This window comes from Oenanthe melanoleuca, chromosome 1, assembly GCF_029582105.1.
Source record: "Oenanthe melanoleuca isolate GR-GAL-2019-014 chromosome 1, OMel1.0, whole genome shotgun sequence".
Lineage (NCBI taxonomy): Eukaryota > Metazoa > Chordata > Aves > Passeriformes > Muscicapidae > Oenanthe > Oenanthe melanoleuca.
Genome location: NC_079333.1, coordinates 73,612,354 through 73,627,554, shown reverse-complemented (window position 1 = coordinate 73,627,554; position 15,201 = coordinate 73,612,354). Strand labels below are relative to the sequence as shown.

The window sequence follows — 15,201 nt, the reverse complement described above, 5'->3', positions numbered from 1 at the left end:
TTAATGTGAAAAGATCAATTTTATAATCAAGATACAGATCTTTGATACTAGGAAGTAGAGCCTAACTCAGAAGAATTTCAATAATCACAATAGTAAACATTTCTAAACTAAAGTTTGATATAATTATTTTACTATCAAATGCTTTTATGTTATTTCATGAATTTTAAGAAATTTTCACAAGAACTAATTAATACTATAAAACTTTTTACATAAGGATCACATTACCACAGAGACACAAGATAAAATCTCTAGATATCCCACTGTGACTATATTTTTCTATACAGGTTTAATACGTAGATTTTACAATTTTTTTATTGTTAGATCATTTTTACATTACATTTACAAGGTAAATGAAATGAAATACTTTCTCCTATCAAGTTAATTGCTAATTTGAATGCTTTCAAAAATAACCAACCAACAGAACCTGTTCTCTCCAAAAGTGTGAACACACATTTTTATTAAGAGCCTCCTTTTAGCTTTCAGCTTAGACACTTTACACCCTGGTACAGAGGAAAAGTACTTATTATTAGACATGCCATCAAGTGAAAGACCACAGAAGCAACAAACCCATGAATCTGACTGTCACACACAGGGAACATCACGTGACTGATGGAAATTTCTATTCTCCAGCTTCTCATAATGTCATCATGGTTGAGAAGTTAATTCTTGTCTGGTGAACTTGAAAAATATAATAACGCATCCTCTTTGAAATTCTTTTTCCAAGTGTTTCACTGCACAGTGTAGCAGTTTGCTTTATCCCTCAACAGCATATAGATCCTTCTCAAGGACCGCTGTGAGGTCCCAGGGAAGGAGCAACCTTCCCACTGCTGTGGAATGCCTCAACCATGTCAGAACAAAAATGATAAAATGCCAGATTTTGCACAATCAGGCATTCTGACATCCAAATCAAATTCCTTACTTACAATGTAAAGGTAAAATTTAGAAAGCAGAATTCTAATCCAAAAAATGTGCAACCATTGTGAGATATGTGAGAAGGAAAGAGTTACCATAAGTCTACCAGGGCACCGGTCTGCTGGCAGTACCAATGCAAATGTGCACAAGGAAGAGAAAACATGGTGTCTTTATACCACATAAAGAAAGAAGGATGAAAGGATAAACACTCATTTGGACCTTGAAAGTTAAAATATATCAAATATTGTCTTCAAAGATCTTGGAATAAATTTGCAACCCCAAAGTGCTCCTCAAGTGGCATTTCTTTCAAACAGGCACTTATAGCACTGGTGCTGCAACACATCTACTGAAGGCACACCTGAGCACACAGAGGTATTTTGTTAATAACCAGCAGAATATGCCCATGCTATGATGAAGAGTAAGGAATTAGCTTCCACTACTGATCTTTGGTTCCTCCTGGTGCAATGGAAAAGTTCTCCCCCAAAATTGCCCTTATAATCTCATGGGCAAGTGTCCCAATCTTCACGTTACCAACTGTGCAATGCGAAGCTGATCCTAAAATGTGACATAAATGAGAAAACTTCTAAGCCTCCACATTCCATCCCTGCACTTAATTACAAAGCCCACAGATCCTCTTCTTCCACAAGCTAGTACTCTGATGGTTGCCAGTGCCTCTTTTAAAGCACAGAGAGTGATGGATAAGAGTGTCCATCTGTCACAAACAGAGGGGGAGATTTATGGCACAACTGCCTGAGTTGCACTTCAGAAACCATCGCTGCACTAATGGCAAGAATGAGAAGCTACAGCAACAGCTACAGCTTTTGAAATTATTTCCTGTACCTGCCTGTTCACTGCTCACAGGTGAAGAGACAGCAGATGGGCAGAGCAAAACAGGCAGCCAGAGCAAGCTACTGCTGCAGAAGAGCTCTTGCAGGAACAACTTCATCCCCTGGACTGCCATTCCAGGCTCAAGACTCAAGTGGTGACCTGGGAGAGGACCTTACTGCCAGTTGATGTGAAGTGATGAGCCAGCTGATGAGCAGCGGCTGCAGAAGCTCAATTTAGCTCAGGGCAATTTCTGTGGGGATCCCTACTGAGCTTACACCACAGCTGCAGACAAAACATGCTGTGTAACAACTCATGTTTTTCGCTATCATCCGCAACTTTCCCAAACCCAGCTGCTATAGGGCAGGCACGTCACTTTCAAACAGGCAATTAACTTCTGGGGGCTACTGTAATGGCATGAAATACCCACAAATCAGTTTTTAAATGCTTATACGCAAGATCTGTGAATTAAACCATAACTGATACACATCTGAATGCACAGTACTTCCCAAACCCACTTACAGAATCTGCATTTTGGGTGATTGTTTTTCCTGCATTAAACCACCATGCAGATATGAATCTATTATATTCCAAGACTTGTCCAAGAACCTGCAGCAGGCTCACCAACCAGCAGTAATGTTTGTTTGCAAGTGAAAACAGTAAGACTATCACTACAGAAACAGTTTTTCACCAAATGCTTCTAAATTCAATCTAGAAGCTGAGAGGTGAATAATATTAGTATTAAGAAAGTTACCAGAGAAACCTGGGATCATACTTTAAATCTATTTTTGAAGGCACAGGCAAGACCATAATCAAACCACTTTTCTATATATTTCCTGTTTAGAAAACTGCTAAGTGTAGCCTAGCTCACAAACTTTTTATAAAAAAAAAAAAAAAATACAAGACGGAAAAAATAAGGAAAACCTTTGTTTCTAAAAGCAACACTTGAAATAGAAACTGAATCAGGCTGAAAATAACAAAAATATTCACCCCATTCAGCAAACTTTTCTTCCCTCCAACCAGAGAGCCATGTTACTACACTGTCAGAAATAACAGGTTTGGCTACACCACAAGACCATGTGGAGATCCCCACACGAGGTTGAAATGAAATGAGCTAGCTCTGCAGAAGCAGAATAGCCACAGTTTTGTGGCCTTCAATGCTATGCTGCTCCCAGGGCTCAAGCTAACCAGACTGCACTGTGGCATGCTGATGTGCAAGCTAATTTGCTTTCCCATATAGTATTGTATTGCATAATACTGTTGTGCACAAAAGTCTTATGTATTCAGTACATGCTTCATTTTTCCTTCAGTCATACCACAAAGCATTAATTTACATAGCTTTATTATTTTCCCAACGCCTCTGCACAACAGAGTTCAGTTCTGCCAGTTATGCAAGTAGAGGAGCACAGAGATCCCTTCTTACCTTGGGGACTTTTAACAAATTGCTAGCACTGCACTACAAGGTTCACAGAGGCAAAAGCCAAAGTTGCACTGCGAGTTCAAAGGATTCTTCTCGCTCTTACTACAAGAAATAGCTTGTGTGCAGTAGTCAAAGTAGTCTAGATGTAACAAGTGTTAAATTTTACCTTAATAATGACTAACTCTTTACAGGCTTTCCTACTAGACTCCTGTGTGGTAAACAGCATGAGGAATATTGGGAGGGGATATTACAGTGTCTGCAGAAAGGTTCTGCGTTGGTCTAACTGGTTTAAACTGTTGGTAAGTCCTTTGGATGTTACAATAGAAAGCCTTCCTGTGTATCATACTTTGCTCCTGGGACGCAGCCTCTTGGCAAACTACATAGCACTACAATAAAGCAAAGAGCCAGGGTCATTCACACACTCATGGGAGAGAAAACAGTTGCAGAACTGCTCAAGTGTTTCAGCAGCATTGCTCACGGGACTGAAGCTGCCAGCAGACTACAACACAAGCAACCAGCCTGGGTCTGGCACCACACCCCACCTCTCCAGCACACCTAAAGCCAGGTGTGCCAGGATGCCCCCTGAGCACACTGCAATGCTCTTTGACAAGTCAGCTCAACTGGTTTAGTGTTCTGATAAGCCATTTGCATATGTCTGTGCTGGGTCTCCTACTAGTACCCACAGCCACCAGCTTTTTTCCAGAGCATACCAGCACCTCCAGTATTCCAGATAACAGAAACAGTTTCCACAGCAAGGGCAAACTGTCTTTGTCCTTTTAAAAGGTGATGTTTGTCCTTTGTTTTCTGGCTTCCCTACCTCATGGTTGTACCATGTACCAGGTATGTTTATTTTTACACTTACATCTCCTCGTCCCAACATTATAGATGTTAATCAGTCTGTTAGAGATGGCACAGCAGGCTGCAGGAGCCTTCAGTGTGATCTGGCACAATCATTGTTATTGCTGCTGAGCCAGGTGTCCAATTCATTAATTTAGGGTCACTCACACAGATCCCATTACCCACTGACACTGCCTTCTGCCAGAGGTTCCTAAGCCCCAGGGGCAGAACACACATGTACAGTTCCCTGGTGCAATATCACACACCAATTCATAAACTACTTGAACCATCAGATTCTGTGCATCAGTGACAGAATCCCACACACTTGCTGCTACTGCAGCAACTTCTGCTACGCACACAGAAAAGTCCGAGGGCACAGGGATACCTGAAACTGCCACAGTCTGCCCTAGCTGAGCACATGCCGCTGCACCTAAATCCATGCCTCAGCTGGAGTTTGTCAGTGCACCTGAACCAGCCAAGTCTTATTTTAAAAACCCACTTTAGATCAACAGGTAAGTTCAGCAAGAACATATGTTGTATTCGTTTTTGAGAAGGAAAAGAAGTACAACTCTGGATATGACGCTGTGTCAGGGAAGGTTTAGGCTGGAAAGGTTCTTTACCTAGAGAGTGACCAGGCACTGGAACAGGCTCCCCAGTGAAGTAATCACAGCACCACCCTGACAGAGTCCAAGAAGCACTTGGACAATGCTCTCAGGCACACGGGGTGACTCTTGGGCTGTCCTGTGCAGGGCTAGAAGTTGTACTTGATAATCCTTGTGATTCTTCTACAGATCAGGATATTCTATGATTTTTTTCTACCGAATGGCATATTGTCTAGGGTTTTTTTCCTACCACAAATATGTTTCTTATGATAACCATTTCCCACTCATCCTTCAGATGGATCAAACCTGGAAAACTTGTAAAGTTGTATATACTGACCATGACATTCCACCCATTCAATCTAACAAGGATAGTTTTCCTCCTACATTTTTCTCACAGAATTGCACACAGACACATGCTATTGAAAAGTCCCTACAGTATCTATTAGGGGGCATGGGGAGGGATGAAAAATCAGGAGCTGAATACAGCTGATACAGTATTAGTAGATCCATCTGAAAAAACTATTCCCTCTTTGGATTCCTCATACAAAATACAGCTACAACTAACACCCCTTTTTAAATGCCAGAATTTTTCCCCCCTAGTCAGAGGGTGCTTTCACACTCAAACGGATTTCACAGAATCAATTAAGTTAGAAAAGACCTCTGAGATCATTAAGTCCAACCTGTAACCAAACACCATTTTGTTGACAAGACCATGGCACTGAGGGCTACATTTCAGTCTTTTTTAAACACCTCCAGGGATGGTGACTCCATTGCCTGCCTCCTCGCACAGCCCATTCCAATATCTAATTATCCCTTCTCTGAAGAAATTCCTCCCACTGTCCAACCTGAACCTCCCCTGGTACAGCTTGAGGCTATGTCCTCTCATCCTGTCACTGGTTACCTGGGAGAAGAGGCACTATGCTTCCTTTCAGATACTTGTAAAGAGTGGTAAGATCACCCCTGAACCTCCTTTTCTCCAGGCAAAACAACCCCAGCTCCCTCATCAACTCCTCATAGGACATACACTCCAGATGCTTCATCAGCTCCACTGCCCTTCTCTGGACATCCTACAGCACCCCAATGTCCTTCCTAAATTGAGGGGCCCAGAACTGGACTTAGTACCCAAGCTGTGGCCTCACCAGTGCTGAGTACAGAGGGACAATCCCTGTCCTGGCTGATACAGGCCAGGATGCCATTGGTCTTCTTGGCCACCTGGGCACACTGACTCATGTTCAGCTGGCTGCCAACCAGCACCAGGATGTTTTTCTCTGGGCAGTTTTCCAGCCACTTTTCTCCAGATCTGTAGTGCTGCCTGGGATGGTTGTGACCCAAGCGCAGGGCCTGGCACTTGACCTTCCTGAAGCCCATACTGCTGGGTCTTGGCCCATTGATCCTGCCCGTTCAGATACCTCTGCAGAGCCTTCCTGCTCTCCAGCAGATGGACACCCCCACCCGTTTTGTATGGAGCACGCAGTTAGTCAGCAAAGCTTTGACTTGTCATCTGTCCTCGCCTGCTCTTAGGACTGTGGTGCCCAAGTCCACACCGCAGCCAGGTCAGGTCCTCACTGCTGCTTCCAGACGCTGCAGGTTCTGTGTCCTGTATATAGGCTCAGAGCCAACCCCGAATACCTGCGAAGCCACTCAGGTAGCACCGGACAGGAAATTATTTACATGTGCTGTGCGTAAAAATAAAACTAAGCAGAGATAGGGACACGTTAGTCCTTATCAATAAACCGGTTTTTAAAAATAAGTTTAATTTCATATTAAGAAAAGAGGACTTTTTTGCTTTTTTTTCTGATACGTATCTTGGCATGGAGGTCTATATCGATGTATGCAAATACATATAAACACACAGAGAGGCACAGACACACACGAACATGCAAATACATACACAAGCAAACACACACACGCACATACATACACACACACACACACACACACACACACACACACACACACACACACACACACACACACGTACACAGACACACCCGCGGCTCCTCCCGCCGTCACGTAGTTTAAAAGTCCAGCCGAGAAGGGACCGAAGCCAGCGGCTCCCCCGGGGCCGGCGGCAGCAGCGCCGCCCGCGTTCCCACCCCTGGCCGCCGCCCTCCCGGACCGCGGGGGGCCGGTACTCACAGAACCCGTTGGAGCCGGTGCTGGTGAACATGGCAGCGGCCCGGCCCGGCCGGCGGGCGCGGCTGGCGGAGCCCCCGAGGTCGGGCAGCCCCTGAGTAGCCGCGGCGGGCCGGGGCCGGGGCTGGGGAGGGCTAAGGCGGCCGCGATGGGCCAAACGCCGCCGCCAGGCGACCGGGCGGCGCCCCCTGCCGGGCCCGCCGGGCGGGCGGGGGGGCACGGGCGGCGCTGCGGCGGGCCTGTGTTATCTGTAATTACTCCTGTCTGCAGAAGGGGAAGGAACTTTTTTCCGTGTGGGTGGCAGAGCACTGTGACAGGCTGCCCAGGGACAGCGTGGGGTCTCTCTCTCTGGACACATTCAAACCCCACCTGGACACGTTCCTGAGTCACCTGCTCCCGATGACCTTGCCTTGGCCGGGCGTGGGACTGAGCCATCTCCAGAAGCCGCTTCCAGCCCTAACTACTCTGTGATTGCATGATTGAACACATTTGAATTTTAAATTGGTAGGTGCCCTTGAGGAAGCCTTACTCCTTACGCTTTGGAAAAGTCTGTCCCTCGAGGCTCACCCTAATTTGGGGAAACGCAGGTAAGTGTTTTGTTAGGAGCCGTGGCTAGGCTGTCATTACAGCTAATGGAGACGAGTCAGTACAAGCCGCAGGGTCTGGAGAGCTTCTCCGGCAGCCAAATGAAAGTATCTGCTTTTGGATCAATTAATTAAGTTTTTAAAAATTTTTCTTTAATTAATTGCTCCCCAGGCTTCCCAAGGGATCACCTCGAACAGACCACCACGAGTTCTAATGGCACATCAGACTCCAGCTCTCACAGCATGGTAGCCACCCCATTATGAGGTGAGCCACATTCCCCGTTTCATAGGAGATATGGTATCATAAGGCTGAAACTGTTAGGGCACCAAATTTCACTGACATTTTCAATGAAAATGTAGAAACCAGATTTTAGGGAAATAAGTCATGCTAGGCACTTAAAAAGGTGACAGTGCTTTGCAGCACAAGGTGTGTGCACTTTGTCTTTGTGGGATGATGGAACTGTGGGCCTCAAAGTCACATTTACCTTTCTGCAGTACAAGACTGGAAATAAATGCTACTCTGGAACTGCAAAATGTGACTTGTCAGCTAGGCAACAATTTTTAAGTAGGCAACCAATAGTAAAAATGTATAGGTAAGTAATATATTTCTTATACTCCATAAATTTTGTTATATACCATAAAAATGCATTTTAATATTTGTATTCAAATGCTACTACTAGCTGGCACTCAGAAATGCTGAGTTCTTGAATCTTTGCAAACATAATCTCTTAAACACTACCAAGGGGACATAAAAAGACCTTATGCTTTGGTCCATAAAAACTTCAGCTAAAATCAGCCTATCAGCATATATTTTTAAAATGGCCAATTTCCAGCACTAACTTCAGGTTTCTGTTGCTCACTTGTCCTCTCTGTACAAGGCCTGCATCAGGCAGGTGGGATTGGGACTCACAATCCGCTCACAGAGCAGGAGGTATGTCTAAACCAGCCAGGAGAAGAGACAAAGAACATTGGAAATCCTGACTTATCCCAAGCTGAGGTTCTTTCCTCAGAAAAGAATCTAAGTGGGATTCACAGCAGGAAACCCATCATGTACTTTGTGACTTTGGCTACAGACAACCAGCTTACTCTCTGCTGTTATAGCACAGCTGGAAGAAATTATTTGCTACAGAAATTTTCCTTCTTTCTTTCAAATGCAAATGACTCTGTTGATGCATGCTACGTATGCAAACTCTGTCTTGCCAGTGCACTGCTGAATAGCTGTAACCACACAAAAGTGACAGGCAGCCCTCATTTCTAAGGAATGGAAGGTAAATAAGGAGGTGCAAAGCCTGCAAAGCTTGTAATGGTTCCAGCGTGAAACCTCTTTGGGAAAAGCTTGGGTGCCTCCTGAAGCTTTAGGGATCTAATGAGGTAGTCATGGTTTAATTAATTACCATTTTGAAGTTTTTTACTAACCTCCACTTAAAGTAATTAAGCCATTTTGTCGATCTGGCTTTACTGTAGGTGAGGATAAAACCTGAAAACTTTTCCAGTATTGCCTGTTTAATAGGCTCAGGAATGTTGTTTCAGTGCTGAAGATAAAGCTTGCTTTTATTTCTTTTCACAGTCTCGCAGAGTTGAGTGGCAGAGCAATCATTATTTAGAAGTTTACAGTCCTAAGAGCCAAGACCTAGTGTTTTTTCTGTTTTACAGGCTCTGTTTTGAAGATTTCCCTAGATTGATGTCCTGTAAGGTAATCATATTAGAGGGATTCTCCTCTGCAACGTCAGGTGCTGGAATTGGATTCAAGTCATAATCACTGAACATACTAGAGACTTAGGCATGTATTCCACTGAATGAGGATGCATTTGGGAAAGGTTTAAGGGCCATTTTGAAAGCATCTCTGTGGACTTGTTATCATTGACAGATACAGCAAAGCTGAATGAGTAGTAATAGCTGGCAAGCTTCTCCCAACAGCAAACCAAAACTCTTGCAGTTTTGTCAGTACTGCTGGAATGCAGGGAGCTGGCTCTCAATCTATTGATGCTGTCTTATAAATGCCTATAAATATATTATGGAGTCTGGGAAACCCCTGAAGCTATCTCTTGTTTAAAAAAAATAAATTATTATGTCAGTATTTTTGGGATTAGAGCAGATGAGATCCACTATGTGTTTTAGAGAAAACTGCACACCTCTTGCTAATAATTATAGTTTCACATACTTATTGAATAGTAGAGGAAATGTAGTTTTTGCCCTCAGATACAGTGTCAAGCAGAGAAATATTTTTATCACAACACCATTGCTGTCAACTTGTAGCATGTAATAAGAATTAAGCAAATTATTTGCATTAAGTATACAGTGCTGATTGCTTTGCAGTTAAATGAAATCATCAGTCCTCATGTTTGCCTTGGAACATATCCCAGAATAGGAAGGCTAGCACTTATCTACTAATCTACTCAGAACAAGCTTAGAAGGCTTTGACACTGCTCAAATGTCAGCTTGAATATCTCCCATTTGTTTATTACATCTAGTTAGTGGGGTCAATGTGGTATGGTCAAAAGAAAGTTATTTAAATTTCATGCTTGAAAGAAAATCTCAGAAGACTGGAATTTAGATTTCTAACTATTTTCTAACATGATTAGGTTGCTTTCTTCTCTGCACTTGTTTCTGAAGCAACTCTTAATTACTAATTAATCTCCAACAGTCAGATGCTCCTCTGGCATATAGAATGAAGGACAGCAGCAGAGTAAAACAGAGTGGAAATGTAACACCTTGCTTAGGAATTTTCTGACTAAACTTGGTGCAGGTTAATGATTCTGCAGGTTAATTGCAAGTGTTCTCTGTCTCTTTGACGTCTAGGGTTTCCATGGCATTCATGGCAGCTCTTGCAGTTATTACAATTACCTAAAATATTAACAGATACATAAAGAGAGGTTAATCCTGAATTTAATGATTCCAGAAACTTGTCCCTACAGTTTCCAACCTTTGCGTTCAGTTACAGAAGATGTTAAGGAAAACAGCTGTGCAACACACACGCCCTGCAGAGGAAAATTCAGCAGCAGTGCAGCTTGCTGAGAGCAGTTTGCATAGGAACGGGAGGAAGGACAGAAGGCAGAGACTTACTGGGCTGAAATGAGATTGATTTGACCTGTACATTCCCAAAATTAGTGAATTTCTCCACTCCTTCAGAAGTGAACAAAACTTTATACTGCAACAGAAATGCTGTCCTCTTAAACTCTAGTGTGATCATTTAATTACATAATTTTGGGGTTTTTAACTGTAGCTAGAGGATACAGAACATTTTCTAGCTTAGTTCTTTCCATGTAGAGCTGGTAGGCTTACAGGTGATAAGGAGCAATGGAGTGGCTGAAGGAGTATTGGGCTTTGTGCGTTATTTTTGCAATTGATTTTGCATCACACTATTGCAAAAAAATTTTAGAATACTCAAACATGTTCCATTAGTTAAGGCTCTAGCCATGTGATTTTTTGCAAAACTTAAAATGCCATGCATGTTAAACCTGAAAGCCCTTCAATGTCTGGTAACATGAATGTGGAAACTATTGCTTCAGTAACTCAAGCACGTCACTGCCTTTTTCAGCTGGACCCCCTGAATGGCAGGCAATGACAGTGCAGTACCAGTTTAAGGTACTGGCTTATCTGGAGCTGGCCCACATACACTTTTACACTTCAGTTCTTAACCATTGCTTTCCTTTTAACCATTGGTCATGTCATCCTAAGCACTGGCATCAAATGCACCCAGATGTTGGCATCTCTGTGTTCAAGGTGCAGGCACTTCATCAGCAGCTTGGTCTCTAAGTACTTGTAAAACACTGCCTAAAAGTATTTAAAAATTCCATGTCACAATTATTTTCAATAAATTTGTTTCAATATAGGTTGAGGCCCTGTGAAAAACAAGAACATATGGCAGGCATAACCAGGAACCAGATCCTAATACAAACATATTGGGAAAGCACAGTTAAGATAGAATATTAAAACCTCAGATTAAAATCAGCAATTAAGTAGCATCTGAATCAATCTGCCTATGTTCATGTTTTATTTCACTTACATAGACTTCTTGTGAGAATTGAAAATACACTGGTCCGGCTGCCCTTGTTTCAGCAGCTGTCACTGCATTTTAGATCACTCATTTGAAGGCCATTAATTTACTGCAAGGTAAATTGTGAAACATAGTAAGCATTAGCAAAATGATAATGTTTAAGCATAGTGCTCAGAAGACCCAATTAAGGAATCCATTAGGAGGGCAAATAATTATGTATAGCATTGCATAACACAATGTACTTTGCGTATCTGTGTTCTCTGATGCATACAAGAGATCAAGCACTAGTCATCTATTTCAGACTGAATTTATGTCAAAGAGTACCTTTGAGATCTGGAGCATATGCAAAATTGCCCAAGATAACTATCAGTGATAGCAAAAACACTTGAGCCTTTAAGATGCAGAAAATTATTTGCATTGTTCCACACAGGTACTACTGTGCTGAAATTGCCTCTTAGAAGATACAAGGTTTTTAAAGCCTTCCTTCTCCCTGATACCTCCCCATATTTCTCTATTTCCCAGATATCCTTATCCTCTTGCTTCACATCCGTATAGTAATGCTGTCTGTGTATCTCCACACAGTGCAAAGATTATTAATCACCTGTGTTTACACTTGGAGGCAAATCTGTGTTCAAGGGAATACCTGATGAGCCACATCATGATGTTAATCAGGCCAGTAGCATAACATTGCTAAGAGATTAAAAAAAAACCTATAAAGCTTTAAGCAATTCTCATTGTCTCATTTGTATTTGAGATAAATTTGAACATTAAGGAATAGTCTTGTCTTTTTTTTTCCCTAATTACTGAAATCAGAAGAAGCTTGTGTTCATATAATTTTATTGAAATACAATGATCTCTCAGAAGAACTTGCAAAAAATTAAAGGATGTTCACCCCAGAAATGTACTTGCACAATATTTACTATAGAAATATGTACACCTACAAGAAATAAGCATTCCCAGGTTGTTTTTTTTCCTCCTTCATAAATGTTAGTAATGGTAAAGTTAGGTGTCAAAAAGCTTTAGCATACAAAACTGTAAAATTTTGCCCAGTTATGTCCTTAAAATTGCTATCAGAAAACCAAGCTGCTTTTCATTATCAGAAAGAGGAACTACTGTAAAAACTACCAGTGAATTCAGAAATACTGTTTAAGTAGAGTAGGGCTACTAAAATTACAAAAAATATGGTTTATTACAATTATTCTTGATTCTATGCTATACTCTTTCCAGTATGGACCATTATGTGTTTGCTGCTAAAGACATTGTAATGCTAGGTAGATTTCTAAAACTAAAGATTGGATCTAGTCAGAGACTGAAATATAAAACTAATTGAATGCAATTAATTAGTATTCCTTTAGCTGCCTTCTGTGCACATAGGAAATATTTCTTGTTTTACTTGCTGAACACAATTTAATATACTTAATATATTTTTTAAAATACCTACAGCACTTTATAAATTGGGGTGCTACAAAAATCCATGGTTGTGGGGCCAGTTGTAGTAGAAATCATCAACAGTGGCAAAGAAATCTTTGCTGGCATGATGACTCACTCAGCTGTCATTCTGGGCTTTTCCTCACCTCACCCGGGAGGTGGGACAGTGTCACTTTCTGGTCAGCTGGCGCCACAGTGAGAGCAGTTTGACACTGAGCTCCCAGCAAAGACTTGACCGGGTGTTAAACTAGAGAAACAAGCACTGATATTTTGTATAGCCACAATTTTCGAAGTAAACCCCAAAATGCCTGGGTGATGAAGCTTCCAGGGGATTTTCCCTGCAGCCTGGACAGACCAGCCTGGGCTGCAAGCCTCACTGCTCTTGGGTGGCTCCTCTGAAGCCAATGCAGCTGCACTGAGGAAAAATGAGACAGCAGTTGGGAATTCATTGCAAGAGGAGGAACTGGAAGGCCCTATTTGAAGAGATGTGTAAAACACACCATTAATCTTTTCTATTTTACGTGTGCTGGAGCTCTTGCCACAGACTCCTCTGGGAACACAGGCAGTGTTGGGTAGCTGGGTAGCTGGAGCCCAGAGATGTCCTACCTCATCTAGTGATCTGGCAATGCTAAAGGTTGTGTTGAGGCCATTTTTGGCTCTTAAGAAAATTTTGAAATACTGAAGTTTTGAAATACTAAATCTGCTCGTACTAAATCTCAAGTTTGAGTTTTGTGCCTACTGTAAACTAAGTTAGCAAACTTTTCAAGTGGGAGGAAAATTAACCAGCAAAACCAACACACTCCTTTATATGTACCAGACATGCATTCACTGCAGCATTTGTTCCTTAAGTATGTATTTGCTGAGTTTTTATACTAGTAATGATATCTTTTCCATGTAAGTCATGTTACACAGGTGACAAGAAAGAGTTAGTACAGATACTTCATGAGTACTGGACAGGACACTACTGTTGATTAATTTTGCATGTGAATGTGTATTGTAAAGAAAGTTTTCTCAGCCACTCTCCTATGGTTTTGATTCCAGATTTCACAGCAGTTAGTCCTTCCACAACAGCATGATTGAGGTCTCAATAAAAAATGATTTGAACTTACTGTGTGGTAAATATGAGTAAGAATATGTTTGTGTATACAGAAGAAGCAGGTTTTCAGCTGAATTCAGCATCAATAATTTTCTGGTGACATGTACATATGGGGGCAAAAATTAAGTGTGTGTATCCTAGGCTGCCTCATACAGGCCACAGAAATTTTGCTGGCTTGTAAGTTAACTGCTTTCTTCTGCAGGTCGTTGCATAGATGGACACCATGCCCAGGAAAAGCACCAATTTGGGGCTCTTGTATCTGCTTTTGATGCAACACTTGAGGCGTGTCAGTACATTTGCTGTAAAACAGGAAAGAAAAAAAAAAAAAAGCAACAGAAAAAGAGCATGTCAGCCCCAGGTGATTTATGGCCTGATTCACAGTGCCCTGAATTCATCAGCCAGAAGCCTGCTATGTTTTTCAGCAGACTTTGGCTCAGATGGGTGCACTTTAAACTTCCAAACCGCAGACAGTGCAGCAGCAAGCTGGGGCAGATGGAAAGTGGCCGTCACAGCCGGGATGATTCAGGGAGCAGATGGGCTCTGCCGGCTTTGTTTGGAGAAGGGAGCGGGAACATCCAGAGCTGACATCCAGCGGGAGGATCGCCTTTGCTCTACATGGATGGCATGAATGGAGATACTAGGGTGAGAACAAAAAGAGAGAGAGAGGAAGGGAGCGGTCCGAGAGGAAGGCTGGGTGGAATGTGCGGAATTAGCACAGGGTGGAGCAAGAGGCAGGAGAAAAAAACAGAGGCACACTTTGGGGTTATGCAATTTGGCAGGTCTTAACCCCTGACACAGGCGGAGGAGGAATCCATAAAAAGCTCTGAGGAGGAGAAGTGGTAAGGGGGATTGACGGGAAAGATAACACCTATAGCATGGAGCCCAGGTGGTCTGTGCAGGGTGGCATGATGACTTAAAGAGAAAGAAAAGATGAAAAAGGAAACGAGATAAAGGAAAATACTAAAACAAGTGTCACTGAATTATCTTGAAGAATTCTGGTTGCTTTGCATGTGATATCCACTCAGTCTTTCTTTTCTGTGAATTCATGCAACAAAAGGGTTTTCTGAGCTGCACTAGCTAGGGTGTTCTGTATTCTGAGTAACTTCACATTCCACACGAGGTACAAAAGTAGTGTAAAAAAAGTCTTGTGTAAAATGCAAGTATTGTAGGACCTTCTGAGTGTGGGTGTAGGCAACACACAATAAAACCCTCCAAATAACATCAGGTAGGTAACTTTTCTTGGAAAGTGCTTACCAATGAATGTTTCATGTATGTGCACACACAGAATCACAATACACACAATTCATAATCTGTGAGCTAAACTAAGGAGGTGCTGGGAGGCTGCTGAAGAGATCAGGGTACTG

General features: G+C 42.3%; 1 protein-coding gene and 1 long non-coding RNA gene across 3 annotated transcripts in view; one reads left to right on the top strand and one right to left on the bottom strand.

The window, feature by feature from the left end:
• The window catches only part of UBAC2 (UBA domain containing 2), an 85,878-nt gene extending 78,968 nt beyond the window's left edge, over window positions 1-6,910 (bottom strand). Inside the window, exon 1 of the mRNA XM_056485038.1 lies at window positions 6,736-6,910. Coding sequence (XP_056341013.1) covers window positions 6,736-6,766 — 31 coding nt within the window. The 5' untranslated portion in view covers window positions 6,767-6,910. The remainder of the gene's footprint in view (window positions 1-6,735) is intronic.
• A 48-nt stretch (window positions 6,911-6,958) lies between these two features.
• On the top strand, window positions 6,959-14,634 carry LOC130249897 (uncharacterized). 2 transcript variants are annotated; one of them, XR_008839867.1, is made up of 3 exons: window positions 6,959-7,319; window positions 7,499-7,581; window positions 8,970-14,634. It is a non-coding gene; the product is annotated as an uncharacterized LOC130249897 (long non-coding RNA). The 2 variants fall into 2 exon arrangements; XR_008839868.1 differs by having other exon boundaries at window positions 7,489-7,581.
• Window positions 14,635-15,201: the final 567 nt, after the last annotated feature.